Source organism: Microtus pennsylvanicus, chromosome 5 (assembly GCF_037038515.1).
Source record: "Microtus pennsylvanicus isolate mMicPen1 chromosome 5, mMicPen1.hap1, whole genome shotgun sequence".
Classification (NCBI taxonomy): Eukaryota; Metazoa; Chordata; class Mammalia; order Rodentia; family Cricetidae; genus Microtus; species Microtus pennsylvanicus.
This window is the reverse complement of record NC_134583.1, coordinates 60076288-60092091: the sequence shown is the minus strand read 5'-3', so window position 1 is coordinate 60092091 and position 15804 is coordinate 60076288. Positions and strand designations below refer to the sequence as shown.

At 49.6% G+C, this 15804-nt stretch overlaps 2 protein-coding genes across 7 annotated transcripts in view; one reads left to right on the top strand and one right to left on the bottom strand.

Annotated features, from left to right (window-relative positions):
- Gprc5b (G protein-coupled receptor class C group 5 member B) overlaps positions 1-15804 on the top strand; it is a 35450-nt gene that overhangs the window by 13969 nt on the left and 5677 nt on the right. For 3 of the 6 annotated variants that reach the window (XM_075972024.1, XM_075972021.1, XM_075972020.1), the window contains 2 exons: positions 5056-5216; positions 6500-9584. In XM_075972024.1, coding sequence (XP_075828139.1) covers positions 5056-5216; positions 6500-6544 — 206 coding nt within the window. In that variant the 3' untranslated portion in view covers positions 6545-9584. Of the gene's footprint in view, positions 1-5055; positions 5221-6499; positions 9585-15804 lie in introns of those variants that run through there. The other 3 variants (XM_075972023.1, XM_075972019.1, XR_012910597.1) reach the window with 2 other exon arrangements.
- Iqck (IQ motif containing K) overlaps positions 7927-15804 on the bottom strand; it is a 132548-nt gene continuing 124670 nt past the window's right edge. The window contains exon 9 of the mRNA XM_075972025.1: positions 7927-10168. Within this exon, the coding sequence (XP_075828140.1) occupies positions 10113-10168 (56 nt within the window). The 3' untranslated portion in view covers positions 7927-10112. The remainder of the gene's footprint in view (positions 10169-15804) is intronic.

The following is a 15804-nucleotide window of genomic DNA, read 5'->3' as shown; positions in this document are numbered from 1 at the left end:
CCCCTGTAGGCGGGGAAGCATGTCGATCCCTCACTTCCTATAGAGTCACTCATATCCTTGTCGGACCTAGATGTGTTGGCTTCTTCTGCACCCCTGACCCCTGGCCAGACTCCTATGTAGGAGGGGCGCCAGCAGCCCTGCTCTGGACAGATGGGAAAGTCCCAGTGTGGCTGTCATCCAAGTTGCTCTCTTCTTACATAAAGTTCCAGGCCAGATGCCTGTGACTGTGGAGATGTTGGTAGGGATTTGGTATCAGTCCATCTGGGGGACAGAAGAAGGTACAGTCATGCTAGAGGTCACCTTTGGAAACCTAGAGGCCTCTCCAAGAGGCCGTGGTGACAGAGGGACTTGGCTAGTCGTGGGGTGCTGGCAGCCCCACCTGTTTTTGACAGCTTCTCCTGCAGGGTGGCCCTTCAGGGGCTAAGAACCAGCGGTTGAATGGAATGTTAGATTTCCTTGCAGTAGAACTAGAAGGTCAGAAACACCAGAGCAGTAATGGTGGCCAGACGTGATGGCACACGCCTGCTATCCCAGAACTCACTGAGAGAGGGGAGGTGGGAGAAGTGTGAGTTACAAAGCCAGTCTGGGAGACACAGCAAGACGCACAACTCCCAGCAAAACAAACAAACTGGCAAATAGTGACAGCAACAGAAACCATATACCAAGTGCCACTCTGAGTATGGTATTGGCTACTCTCATTCCTACACTAGCCCATGAGAGCTGTCTGGACACCGAGGTGTGAAGCCGCTAAGTGCTTCCTCATCTCCAGAACAAAAAGAAGCAGAACAGCAGGAAGGTAGGGTGGTCTTTCACCTGTCTCCCCTTCAGAATCATTTAGGCTACTGGGGAAAACAAAACAAAACAACAACAACAACACACCCACTCTGTGTCCCCCCCACCCCCCGGCCCTCAGTCAAGTCTGACTCTGAGGTCTGTATCAATTGTTTCACTTTCCAAATGACCCTAGGGCGTCACTAGGTGGAAACCCCAGGTCCAGGTGCTGGCTTGGCATGTGCTTTAAGTCAGTGTGATGGAGGCTTTTCGGGGGTCAGTAGATAAAGATTCCGATACCCTGGGGATGCTGGGGGATTTTCCATCAAGCACCAGCATTTATTTCCTGGTCCTCTGGCTGCCCCGCTTGCCTCAGGCTTCCCGTGATAAACAGCGCCACAGTAAGCACGGCTATCCATTCATCTCTCTTCTTTTTGGTCCACTAGCTCCTTGCATAAAATGTCCTAGATATGAGTTAAATAATCTGCCTTTTAAATCTTGTCACACCGTCTAGGGCTGAGGGCCCACTCTCTGACTGAGTGCATTGCAAGTCTCTCCTTAAATCTTCAGCAACCTTGGGTGTTGTCAGATTTTTTTTTTTAAGACAAGTTGTTCTTGTTGGCTTGCTTGTAGTGCTGATGCTGGAACCTAGAGCCCAGTGCATGCTGGGTCAATGAACTCCATCCCTAGCAACCCTTATGAAGTCCACCTTCTCTTTTTTTTTTAGGTCTCTTTTAGACTATCAAAAATATAGATCCACCAAAATCACTTGAGACCAAGCAGGATCGTGCTCAGACAAAGCTCACCCAGAGACTATCCTGGCTGGGCTGGCCCTTATGCTAGAAGCTCTTACTCTGCTGGCCAAGGACCATCTGGGCACGCTCCTTTGCCACAGAAGGAGCAGCTGTTGGCGCCTTTCATGCTGACTTCGGCCAGTTTGTATTTTAGGAACCAGGCACCATGAGGGGGCCTTATCCTTGGAGTGGCTAGTACCCAGGAGCCGAAATGGTCGTGTCCTCCTGCACTGGGAACTTGCGGCTAGCCTCTTGGGCTCTCTTCTCTTGACTCTTGGTCCCCCAAGTTGTTATGTGATGGAAGGCATGTTCTTCAGGCTGCCCTGCGGCTCTAGGAAGCTGCAGTGGTGCTGCCCAGATATTTCCTTCCATCAATGTAACCCCCACACACACAGATACACTTAGCTAGACTGTGCTCATTAGTACCAATAAGGCATGAGGTAAGTGCTAAGAGATTCAAATACACCCAAGGCTGTCGCACCTCAGATCACGTCTTAGGAAGTGCTAACAAGGCAGACGAAGCATGCGCTTTTCAAAGGAACATGTGTTTCCTCTTTTGTTAGGGACCCTGGACTCTAAGAGCTTATTAAAGCCAAAGGCTACTTGGAGATTTTGTTTACAGTTGGAGAACCTGAGCGAAGCATGGGGAAAGGCATGGCTAATGTGGCCTCACTTGCAGGGCCTACCCCAGAGAAAGTTGGCATCAGACCAACGAGTTTATACCTCCAGGTACCCATGTAGGAATAACAGTGCCTGTCCTTCAGCTCTGATATTAGTCAAAGCCCTCTAAAATTTGAATGCTAGATTAATCAAACAAATAAATGAAGATCCCAAATGCCCGGGGTAGCAGGTTTCAGGAAGGGCTAGATTTAAAAACTCAAGTAATGACTAAACTTGACTCCTCCCCATCTCATGGTAAAGACATCACAGTCCCCAGTAGCTCTGGGCTTGCCCAGAATCCCAGGGGAAAAACAAATCTTTCCAGAAGGCTTGAGAAAATCCCAGCATTATTTCTGTTTGGCTCTGAATTTCCTTCCCTGAACCAGTGTGTTCTCAAAGATGGAATGCCATGATTGGTCAGGTCTGTCACAAGCTGGACCTGGAACCCATTCTGAAGGACCTAGAATGCCAAAGGTATGCTCATAAAACCACCAATAGCTTGCACAGAGGGACCTTGGGACCATGGGTAGCAAGAGAGTGGAGCTTCGGTTTCTCTAAAGAAGGTATGTTGAAGTGGAGAGGGAGTCCCCTGCCTGGACTAGGCTCTGCGCTGCAAGAGAAGCTGCTTCTCTTCTCTCTCACAGAGTAGGAACTGATACTAGCAAACATTTGTGTTTAACTGTTCCCACTTCCCACGCTGCTCCCCAGGCAGAGACATGCCCTCATTCAGCATAAGCAACTGCTTAAGCCTTGGAGATGCTGAAACAAGGAAGATTTCCTGAGTCTGTCTTGGACTCGGTTTCTTTGGTCCAGTTTAGGATGAGCTGTCCCTAAGGTCACTTAACACAGCTTGCTTGCTTCGATGTACCCAACTGTGATGGTTAACAGAGTGCCTGGAACTGGTGTCATGGTGAGGAGCAGCCTGTCTCTACCAGGCTTCCAGTGTGGCCTCTGCCAGCTGTGTGATCTTGGCCATAGTACTTAACCTTTGTCTGTTGTGAAGGAAATAATAGAACCTGTTGTGCTATGAATATGAAAACTAACCCTCTATATATTACTTCTCATAGTACATGGCTCTAAGGTACTTCTTTCTGATTCTTGCCCCAAATAGGTCTCATGGCTCCTAAGCTGTCTTGTTGCATTTCCTCAGGGAAGACTTTTAAGTAAAGCCTTTCTCTCTCTCTCTCTCTCTCTCTCTCTCTGTTTATTTTGTTTTGTTTTTGACACAGGGTTTCTCAGTAGCTTTGAAGCCTGTTGTGGAAAACCTCTGTAGACCAGGCTGGCCTTGAACTCACAGAGATCCACCTGTCTCTCCCTCCTGAGTGCTGGGATTAAAGGTGTACGCCACCACCGCCCAGTAAAGCTTTTCTTTAGCCAAGCAACATTAGTGCTTTCAGTGAAACTACAGATGTCATCTTACAGTTAAGATTTCCATCCGCTTGTGGGATGCTGAGGAGAGAGCCTCAGGGATGGTAGGCAAGGGCTCTGCCACTGAGCTGAAGACCTTTTTTAATTAGAATGCATCGTCTGGTGAGTTTTGACCAATGCACTGTGACCTGTATCTACCTGGCAGTGTCACACAGATGATCCACTCTTCTGAGATGTCCCTTTTGCCCTCCTGTCCATCCCTCCCCACGCAGCCCCTGGCCACCACTGACAGCCTTTGCTTTCCAGATTCTGTCACTGGCATGGTGCGAGAAGCCCTCACAGGCTGGGTCCTTTCAGTTACAAACACATACTCGAGGTTCTTCGTGGCTTTTCAAGTTTTTTTTCCTTTATTTAAAAGGGGAGAGATTAATTTCTTACAAGTGCTGGGGCTGCGGAGAGGGTGTAGTTGATAAAGCGCTGGCTGTACGAGCATGATGACTTGGGCTTTATCCCCGGCACCAGTGAGTGAGGCGCGCCTGTCGTCCCTGAGCTGGGAAGGTGGGGACAGGTGGATCCCTGGGACTTCCTGCCCAGGCAGCCTAGGCAGTTGAGACACTGTCTCAAAAAACAAGGTGGAGCGTAGTTAAGGGGATCTGAGCCCACTTACCAGTGCCCACATCGGGTAGCTCATAACCTCCAACACTTCTGTGGCCTCATGATACCTGCTCACACACAAACACACACACACAGTACACTAACTAGCTGGACATGAACTCCAGTACTTAGCATGTGGCATAGGGAGGATCTGGAGTTCAAGAACATCCTTGACTTAAGACTAAGTCCGAGGCCAGCCTGGGCTACCTCAGATGCTGTCTTTAAAAGGGACAATAACTCAGAAACATCTGTACCTACTTTGGGGATAGAGTACTAACTCTTTTTACCATCATTGCTTCAGATCTTTTATTCCTATTTGAGGGTCATTTGAGAGTCATTTTCCAGTGATGGCAATCACTGTCCTGTATGTTTTTAGCAGTCCCCAGCTCTGCAACATCCAGAAATAAAGACTGCTTTTGACTGATAGGGTACATACAGACCTGTGCAAACGTACAAAGGAGACCAGGGGTGACAGCCACCCAGCCTGGCTGTAGCTGTTTGGGGAGAGCAGGACTCCACAAAGTTCCCAACCCTCCCTGATGCTGGCTCAGTCTCCTAGAGGCTAGAGAACAAAGCCCCTTTGTGACTTTTGTTTTGAATCATGCTTGTGACAAGGGGGAGGAGCCACTGTGGAGGGTGGATGGAGGTACCCAGAGGGGAGGAGCTGGTTGTTGAAAAAAAAATTCTCTCTCTCCCCACCTTTCTCCCTCTGTTCCTCCCTCCTCTGCCCCTTATCCCTCTATCCCTATCCCCCCCCCTTTTTCCCCTGCTCTCTGTGGTGTTGTCATCCTGGAATCCCCTTCCTCAGCTCTTCGGTCAGCACCGGGCTTTTCCAATGGAAGCTTGGGGAAAAGATCCAGCGACAGCCTGGGAAAGAAACCCTGCAACCTGGGAAGTCGACCCAGCGCACCATTCAGAAGCAATGTGTATCAGCCGACCGAAATGGCTGTCGTACTCAATGGCGGGACCGTAAGTATCAAAATCTGATGTCTGATGTGGGAGGAGGCCTAAGAGCGTCCGATGGGGGGCAGCTTCAGCTGGGTATACCTGGAGGCTGCTTCTCTGGGCTGCCCACTGCAGCTCCCTGCATGCACGCCTTCCATCTTTGTCTGACCCTCTCTACCACCTCTCTTCTTATAAGGAAAACCCACACCCACGCTCAGAAAGCCATCTGTAGGTGTCTACCTACTGCTTGGGGCTCTACCTGGTGGATTTCTTGCTTGAGCACAGTGCCCCGCCCCTCTCCCAGGAAGGTGACTCTAAGGAAGAGCTTCCTATGAGGATGCTCTCGTCTTTCCTGACATCCACCTTAGCTTAAGCCCCCTAGTCCCTACTTCATCCAGTATCTCCAGCTAGGTACCAGCCCCCCACACCTCAACTCCCTAAGAGACAGCCTAGGAAATTGGAATTGTTTCCTTCAGTCTCAACCAGAGCAGCTGTATCTGTCGCCAAACAGACCCGCAGCAGAAAGTGTCACCTTTTGCTTTTGGCCTCTTCTGGAATGACTGTTTCATCCCAGCAAAACCCAAAGAGGCGTTCATTCCCACATCTTCTCTGCAGACATAGCTCTGTGCTTCTCAGAAGCAATGCATGGGCCGGTTCACGTGTACATGATTTCCATTCTTTATTTTGTGCCAATTCCATAATTTAACCCAAGCTTTTATTTATTTTTTTCTTTCTTTTTTAATAGGCCGTCAGAGATGGTCTTTGATCCCTAGAGGGAGGGAATTTTGGTTTCTCTGACCTATGAAGGCTTTTAGGCTCTGGTTCGGTTCCCTTTGATTTGAACAGGCTCTAAGACAAAAGGGAACACAGATGTGTGTTCTTAACTCCCCCTACCACCTCCTGGGCTGCTTCTTTGTCCCGGGGCCAAGAAAAGCATGACTTTACTGTGACCAATGGTCCCCAGAGGGGCCAGCCCGTGTGCTGTAATCAACACATCATTCTAAAGTCCTCTGGTTCCTCCAAGGCCAGTGCAGAGAAGGTGGCTGCCGTAGGGGCTCAGGGTGAAGCACAAGGTAGCACCCTTGTCTAGCATGCCCGAGACAAGTCCCCTCCTCGTCACTTCCCAAAGCACTGAGTTTCTGAGTGCGGAGTATATCCCTGAGGGTGGGTGGCATGAACCTCGGGCACGTTTCTGGGGATGACTCCGCCCCCCAGGTCCCCACAGGTGAAAACGCGAGGGAGACAGTTGCATCAGTTTCTGACGTTGACTCTGCAGAGTTCTTAGCGCTGTCCTTATATTATTCCAGATCCCAACCGCTCCGCCATCTCACACAGGAAGACACCATTGGTGAAAGACCTTAAGATCTCTCTTACTGATTTTATTCCCTGGCTGTGTCTTTCTTGAGGGCGCAATCAATAACCATGGCCAAGACAGGCCACCTGGAAGCCAGGAAATCTGACAATTTCCACCGAGGGGATTTCGTGTAAATGTGACATACGGATGAACTGGAAAGCTAACAGTGACTGCCCTCCCCTATCCTGCCACACACACACACAACACGGAATCGTCCTGCAAACTAAATCAGAGCTAACTGCCAATAGTCTTAGGCTCACCCAGAGAGGCATGGCTGGAAAACTGTTTCATCCAGCGCGGGCAGGGCAGAAAAGAATCCGCAGCTGGTGTACCAGGCTGATGTTGGCTTAGACGAGGAGTTTGAGCCAACCTGTCACACCCTCCCCGAGTGCTGATCCCCAGGGAGGTCTTTTGGAGACAGCTATGCCCTTGAGGTTAACTCATGGACCCTTCTTCTTCCCGGCTTGCTTGCTTGGTGGCCTATGCAGTTCAGGGGACTTTAGGAAGTTGTGGCTGTGATTCCAAAGTAAGGCCCAACTGGACTGTCAGGCAGCTGTGTAGCCAATGGGAGTGGAGGAACCGCAGAACGTGCCAAAGAGAAGGTACTCCGGGCCTTGAAGTGACCATCGCGTTTAGACAGTGGTGACCAACCACTGTTCCGTCTACGTGCTGCTTGCTCTGCCTAGCGCCCCACCCGCCCCGCCTCCCTCCCTCACAGAGTGACAGAAGTATCCCTTCCTCTTGCTGCACTTGCTGGTCCTCCATGCCCCTTTTCCAACGTCATTCCCCTGTTCATTTCAGAAGCTCAGACAGGGCCACTGGCTTGAAGCTTTGGCTTTAGAGGAGCCGGGCTGGGAGGCAGGCACCATAGTAGCCTTTTCACAATGTCCTGTGGCTGGGCTCCCCGTGGGTGACCGCTAGGATGGAGAGATGTCATCCTCATGTCCAGCAGCCAGTGACTTCTGGGGTCTCTCCCCTTGATGTGGCTAGAAGTCTAGGATAGAATGAGTTCCATGAAGGTTTCCTGCTGTTTTCGGGGAGGTTTGCAGAACATTTTAATCTTGGCTTTCCGATGGTTCTATGAAAGTGGCCCTCTTCACGGCCGTCATTTATCATGGCTTCCATCTGTCCTGAGCAAGTCATTCCTTTGTCGCTCTGCATCTCCAGCACCCCTGCCATTAAAAGCCCTGTGTTCTCTGCACTGTTTGGCCAGGATAATCTCTGGCAACCTTTCCATGCTAAGAGTTTGAACCTGACCATATGGACCGTATAAACAAGGGTAGGGCCTCTGCATACACTCCAATCGCTACACTGCTTTTTCTATAAAAACTACCCACAAGCCTTTAACCTTTAATGAAAGCAAAATTGAAAAGGTTAGTATTTGGGGGTGGGGGTGGGGACTGACCTCTTCTTAAGCCAGAACATCTGAGCTGAGTGTTTTAATAAATCTGATTTTTCTCAAGACCCCAGTCTCTGCTGTATCCCCTCCCTCCCCTCCCCTGCCTTTGCAGAGCCTTAGGGGGATGAGGCCAGTCTGCCTAGTGCTTGGCACTCCTGCGAGTTTTCCTTCCAGCTAGCGCATCACCACGCATGGGAACCAGAGAGCATGACACCCAAAGGCCTCCCCTTCCCAGTCTTTTGGGATGCCCTGCTCCCACTCAGAGCATGTGCTTGCTTCCAGAGAATTCCAGCCAGTCCTTCATGCTTAAGGACCATCATGTGGTGGGCTGAGAACTTCGAAGCTCGAGGAGGGTTTGGAGGGAAAGAAAGCTAGGGCTGCGTGGGGCTGGGGCTCTTGCATGCACTACCCAGCCTTCTGCAAAGAGATCTATGAGCACCTTGGGCCAGTCCGGTGACAAACGCCAGCACTCCGCGTTCTTGTGCCAGGAAGTGGCTGCCCACCCCCGCTCTCTGGAGTCCTTTGGAGCTTTCTGATGTCACCAGTGACTTGGTCTGCAAAAGCCCCCCTTGCAGAAGGGAGATGCTGACATGATTGATGGTTTTCTCTGTAAGCTCTTGGTTTTCCGCGTATAAGGTGAGCACCGTGCAAATGGCTGTGCAGAAAGCAGCAACATTTCTGCACTGTACAAACAGAACCATTCTGAGCCACAGGACGCCTCGCTTAGTGAGGCCTTACAATTTTGCTTTTTTTTTTTTCCCCATCCTGATAGGTGATTGCGCTTCTGGGCTTTGTTTTATCTTGGCTAATTTAAGGTTCAGGGTGGGCTGGATGTTCTTAGACACTAGGGGTGGAGGTGGGAGCAAAGGAAGAAGGGCACCATCTGCTATTTTTCTAATGAGTTCCGAGCTCACCTGAAGAGGATTGCGAGGCAACTCCACCCAGAGACTGCAGCCGGCTTCCAACAGAACGAGGCTGGAGTACAGAATCCACAGCACCTGCTTAAGAGTTGATGCGAGAAATGGTCTAGAAAGTCCTCTGTGAATAACCCCAAGCTGTAAGCACAACCTAGCATGCCCAGGTAGCGACACCACGCTGGGACTATGGCAGCTCCTCTGTCCCCTCCTAACTGGAGTCCGTTGCTGAGGCGGTGGGACAGTGGCAGAGGGGAGAGGCTGTCTCTGAGGTTAAGATCTGGTTGTTGTCTACCCCACCCCCACACAGATGAGGTCAGGCCAGCAGACAATGCAGACAGGGTGAGAAGGGTTGTCTCTTGGGTTTGCCAAATTGGAAAGTAGAAGGGGGCGCTGGCGTTCACACATCCAAGGATGTAGCAACCATGTGAGCCGACGAGAGCCCCTGGCAGGTGCTTTTTATTCATAAAGAGCTATGGCTCATTTTTTGATAGATAATATATATTTATTAAATGTATTAATGTGTATTTTATAATGTACCCTCACTCTTCCCCCACCTTGGCTGACTTGCATACTTATAAACAAAATTGTTCGGGAAATTTCAAGACAATCAGTATGTACATATAAATATCACAGACTGAAAAGATTGTTAAGCATGGGCAGATAGGTTTTATTTTCAAAATGCTGTTCTTAACAAGAAAATAAAGGCTTTACTATTTACCTAAGATGCGTGGAAGCTTGTCAAACACTACTACCAAGGAGGCCATCAGCTGTGTCTGGGGCCTTCCGAATGAGAGAATACTGGGGAGCATGACCATGGAACAGACGAGGACCATTAGTTAAAGGCGCTGCTGGGACCCCTTTGGGGCTTGGACGATAGAAATCATTTGCATCGGCTGTCTCTTCTTGAGCTAGAAACACAGCTCAGTTCTCGAGCCTCGCCTCATTTGTTAGGCCAACAACAAAACCAAAACAGAGCTAACAGAGATTTGAGATAAAATACAGATCTTAGCAGAAGTGGGCAAACTGGTGACGGAGGCCATCACTAGATGTTTCAACTGCAGTGGCTCAGAATGGCACACCAGGCACCATGGAGAAGTATATGGGGAGAAAAAAAAACAGTATTTGGGGTAAAGCAGAAAGCAAGGGACACTTTCCTAAGCTTGTCTGACACAAACCCGGCCTGTGTGCAAAGGGTTGTGAATCCACCGTCCTAAGGCTGTGCAGTCTGGGTGTGGAGTGGCTGATGTTAGTTAAGATGGTGGCACTGAGGGCGCAGCCACTTCCTCGTCCTCCATTTTACATCTCACTGCGGAGAGAGGAAAGAGAGAGAGAGTCAGGGTCAGTTTACACTGCCATTTGGAAACTGGAAACACCAACGTTTGGACAGGGTCATTCACCACAAACCCCTCAGGCACTGGGAAGAACACAGGTCCATTGTGTTCCGGGATGTCACCTGAAGGCTTGAAGCTACCCTCCCCCCTCAGTTCATCACAGCTCCGAGTTCAGGAAAAAAAAAGGTTAATGGAGTGCACTGTGGGCTAGGGTGCTAAAGGGGGCGTTCTACAGATGGTAATGGAGAGAGCCCAGGCCATTACCTGGCACCATTTCATTACAGGGGAGTTAGCTGGACCCAGAGCATAGCACTCTGTGTAGGATAAATTAATCCCAAGAGCTAAGATGCTGTCCCCAAACAAATATGGAAACCCAGCCCCTGGGGAGGAAAAAGAACTCTCTTTTAAAAATGTATTATTATTACTGTATTATTAATATTGTTTGGTGGTGGTGGAAATGGAACCCAGGGCTTGCTTCATGCATACTTAGGTAAGCACTCCATCACTGAACTATACCCCACTGCAAAGACCTCCAATTTGTGTGTGCCTAAGGGCGCACATCTGTGCACTGTGCCTTGGAGACTAGAGGATGACCTCAGGTGTCGCTCTCAGATCCCACCACCTTGCTTTTGTAAGACCGGGTGCCTCATTGGCCTGGAGCTCGTGGGGAAGGCAAAGGTGGCTGCCTGGAAAGCCCCGAGGATCCTCTGGGACTACAAGAATAATCCCCATTTATTCCCCGTTTATTACACGGGTTCTGGGGATTGAACCCGGGTCCTCACACCAGCACTGTAAGCAGCTTACGACTGAGTCGTCTCCCCTCTGGCCTTCCATGGCTAAAGGTCTTCGCCTCTAGTAGCTTCCTTCCTGTGTCCGTGCCTGAAAGATCATTCTAGAGTGCTCAGGTGCCCTGGCTTGTGAAGTGCATCATGGTTCTAACAGGAACTGGTGGTTTGGACCATTACTGTATAGCACAGAGGTTTCACCCCCCCCCCCAGTGCACCCAGAAACTTAGGGCACACACCCACCAGACACGAGTAAGGTGAGGGCTGCAGTGGTCACCACGATGGGTCATTTCTTAATGGCGGTGGTGCGAATGCTTTCTTAGAGCTCAGAGTCATTCTGCGATCAGCCCAGCTCTTAAGCTCCTTCCGGGGGATTTACTGAGGCAGATTCCATTAGATCATCCCCTCCTCCAACTAGGCAGAAATCTCCCCAGGTGCCAGACTTAAAGGTAATCTGGAGTCAAGGGTCCCCAGAATCCACTCTTCTATTTCAGTGCCTGTGGTGATCTGGGTTTTTGGACTATTAATACTAACTACACAAGTGGGCATGCCTAAATCAAAATCTGAAATCTAGAACAAACCAGACACTTCCTGAACACTGACCTGATGCCACAGATGGAAAATTCCACACGTCTTAGCTCCGTGGCATGCACAGAATCATTTTTTAAAATGTCATAACTGCCCGAGATGGTGGGGAGCATGGTGGGCGTGTACAACGGCAAGACCTTCAACCAGGTGGAGATCAAGCCGGAGATGATCGGCCACTACCTGGGCGAGTTCTCCATTACCTACAAGCCTGTGAAGCACAGCCGGCCTGGCATCGGTGCCACCCACTCCTCACGCTTCATCCCCCTCAAGTAGCTGTGGTCAATAAAGACTCATGTTCAGAAAAAAAAAATGATGTTCATACTATAGGTATGAGTGAACATGGAGCCTAAATGAGTCTTGTCTTTGTACTTGAGTCCTAGCACAAGATTTCAAAGGCAAGCATTCTAAAATCCAAATTGGACACCTCTGTCTCCCCCCATTTCTCTCTCTTTCTTTGAGATGGGGTCTTGCTATGTAACCCTGGCTGATCTGAAACTTGCCATGTAGTCCAAGTCAGCTTTCAAATCAGAGACCTGCCTGCCTCAGTCTCTCAGGGGCTGGGATTAAAGGTATGAGCTACCACAAGTGATTCTCAGCCTGTATTAACACTGGACAGAATATTTTTAAATATTGGGAGCCTACAAGGAAAAAAAAGTAAAATAAAATAAATATATAGACGGGGCCAGTGAGATGGTTCGGCGGGCAAAGAAGGCATTTGCCTCCAAGCCTGATAACCCAAGTTCTGCACCCAGGACCCACAAGGTGGAAGGACAGAACCAACTGAAAAGTTGTTCTCCAAACTTCACACATTCCATACACACAGACACACAGTTAATTAAATAAAGTGTTACTACATGCACAGATGTACCTCTTGTTGGCTATACAGGAAGTAGCGTGAAGATGCGGCATGCGTCTAGGAGTTGAGAGCCTGTTGACAGTGACATTGGTCCTTCAAAGCCAGGGATTCTCTACATTTTTCTCAGTGGCCCTCTACACTCCCACATCCTCTGGTACATGAAAGCCCAGGCTGTACAAATCGTGACTGATTGGGTGTTGGGAAAGGTCTTCCTCTGGAGCATCTGCCAGGTTTAGGGTCCATTTCAAGCCCCCAACTTCATGACAGTACAGGTGGGAAGAGAAGCTATGATCTCTGAGCCATGAGAGATTCTACAGCTACGAGCACAAATGAACCATAAGTCTCTGCTCCAGCTCACGTTATTAGTCTAATGGCACTGCAGGGTAGCTGCATGGTAGGCTCCGAACAATCCAGAGTGCAGTCCTGGATTTGCAACAGACCTTGGTGTTGAGGGCAGCACACTCAAGTGAGGAACTCGGAGGGGAAACAGCAAGAGTACCGCAAGAGTTGGGCATGTGGCTTCACTGTCCAAGGACGAAACTCAAAGATGTTGACTTTGAGCCAGACACGGTTCACCTATAATCCCATCACACAGGAGGTGGAAGCAGAAAGATCACAAGTTCAAGGCTAGCCTGGACTGTATAGCAAAACCTTGTCGAGAGAGAGAGAGAGAGAGAGAGAGAGAAAGGAAAGAAGGGTGTTGACAGTACCCAATGCTGGGAGGCGGCTACAGGATGGTCACTCTGTATTTCATGTATTATATCACCACCCATCTCCAGAGGTAAAAAGAAACAATGACAGTACATATTCTACTTGGCATTACAAAGCTATAATAAAGAACTGGAAAACTGTGTTATTGGTTTCTTGAGCTAATTCTCACTTGTCATACATCCATGAGGAGATAATACTTAAAATCTTACCACCACGTGAGCCTACTGGGGCTGCCCAGGCCCCATCTGAGAAGCCCTGATGCTGCTGGGATACAGGAGTGTGGCGCCAGGCTGAGGATGTCCCCTGAAGCCTGTGTTTTACCTTATGTATCTGTGAGCAAGGACCACTCTGCTAGAAATTAAACAATTCTTGGATGCAGTGGCAGATGCCTACGTGTCAGCTACTGGGGAAGGTAAGATGGGGAGGGTTGCTTAAGGCCCAATGCAGTGAGACCTTGCCTCAACCAGCCAATCAATCTATCCAAAGGGCGCTTAGTCCTTCAAGTCTTCGCAGAATACAGCCCTGTAAAGGTGTGTGCTGTAAAAGGAGGCTGGGGGAGGAGGGAATAGGAATTAGAGAAGGAAGAATTTATCAGAGCTTCTGGAAGGACCCACTTTCCACTTTCGAGATGTCAATAGGCAGATGTCTCAGTGCCCCTGTGTTGTCCTTGTCCCCCTTGGCAAGCTGGTGTCCAGCCAACTCCGGAAGGGCCAGGAGGAATGGAAAATCCCAAAGAGATGTGCCAGCCCTTCTTCGGCTCCTGTTAGTGGCAAAGTGACAAGAGAGCCCTGCATACCAATGAGGTTCCCATCCTTTCCAGTTCCAGAGCTGCAGCTAAGAACTCAGGCCACAGCCCAGAGAATGGGATGGAGATGAAGGAAGCCTCGGGTTCAAAGGAGGGGGGGATGTGGGAACCACAGGCCACGCCCATTCACAGTGTTCTCTAAAAGATCACCAGGGGCAAAATACAGATCCCAGCCTTTCCAAGGGATCTCCAGAGGCTGAACCTGGGAATCAGCTCCCCACCCACTGCAATCCTTTGTGAGCCCCTTGGATCTGGCAAGTTTGCCAAAGGTGTGTTGTCACTCACAGATGGGGGTCAGGTGTGGAAACAGTGCCTTTGAAATGGGTCTAATTGGGTTAGTGATTCAATCGTAGGGCAAAGCCCTCCAGGAGCTTGTGATCTGTAGGGCTGGGCAGAACAACATTCAGGAAACTCAAGTGCCTATGCTCACACAGTAGGAAGACGCTGTCTCCGTGAGTGTTTCTCAGGGAGCATAACAGTCCTCAGGAGTGCTAGGGCCTGAGGTCACAGAAAGGACAGGGTCACTCTCTTCACTCGGCAATTTTTATAAGAAAGTTAACAATGTTTATTTGAAATTTTTTAAATAATTAAAAACAAAGCAAAAAAAAAAAAAAAAACAAGGTCTCTTAAAGCCCAGGCTGACCTGGAAGTTAGTTAGAAGCTGAGGATGGCCTTGAACTCCTGATCCTCAGCCTCAGCCTACTGAGAGCTGGGATCACCCAGCTGTTTGGTGCTGGCTGGGCAATTGCTCTACCAACCGAGCCACTTCCCTATCCCCAGTGTTTATTTTTTTAGCTTTCTTTTTATTTTTTCTTTGTTTTTTCACATCATGCCTCTCAGTCCCATTAATTTTCCTGTGCCCATCCTCTGCCCTTCAGCCTCCTCTGCCGAAATAAAAAAAAAAAATAAAATTTGAGAAAAAAAAGGAAAAAAATCAATATCATCATGGAAGCTGTAGTGTGGGAAGGTGAGTCCCACACTGTAAACCCTTTTGCCCATATAGCTTTACTTGCAAGTGTTCATTACAAAGTCATTGGTGGGGTTTGAGGCCTCTGGCTTCTGCTACACTATCCATGCTCGGCCCTTGCTGGAACGCCTCTTGGTCATCCTGCTATTGCCTTGAATCATGGAGATCCTGCGGCTTTGGGTCTGCAGGGTGGGCTCCTTCATGTGCTCCAGCAGATCACAGATGGGGTGGATGTTAGGGTGGGCCAACTCATAACCCTGATACTGGGCCTGGGTAGTTGCAGGGTTGCAGGGTTGGTACCCAGCCAACTCTCCCTGGTTCTCTCCAGTGCTGCCCAAGTTAGTTCACCCCTTTAAGTCATTAGCAAGGGGCGGGGCCAGTTCTCCTGCTTTCACACCCTCAGGGGTCTCCCATACCCACACCATCGGGGCCAGCTAATGTGGCCCAGGTGAGGTGCAAGGACCACTCTCCCAAGAGATGCAGCTGCTGAGGGGCAGGGACAGCTCTCCCACTCTTAGGACCTTGGGCCAGTTCTCCTCCCCCCACCTCAGGAATAGAGGGAGAACGGCATTCCCCACCCCGCCTGGCCACGCTGTCATATGGCAGATGTGGAACAGGGCCAGATCCAGCTCATCCATGCCCCATCAGCAGCGCCAGCTCCACTGTGCTGTCCAGATGAATGAGGGGCCTGCTCCCCAGTGCTGCAGCTGGCCCAAAGTTCGTTTTTATTTTACTTCTTCAAAGCCCATTTTCCAGTATAAATAATAAAAATAAACATTTCTAGATGGCCGGTGGTGGTGCACACCTTTAATCCCAGCACTCAGGAGGCAGAGACAGGCTGATCTCTGTGAGTTTGAGGCCAGCCTGGTGGACAAAGTGAGTTCCAGGACAGTCAGAGT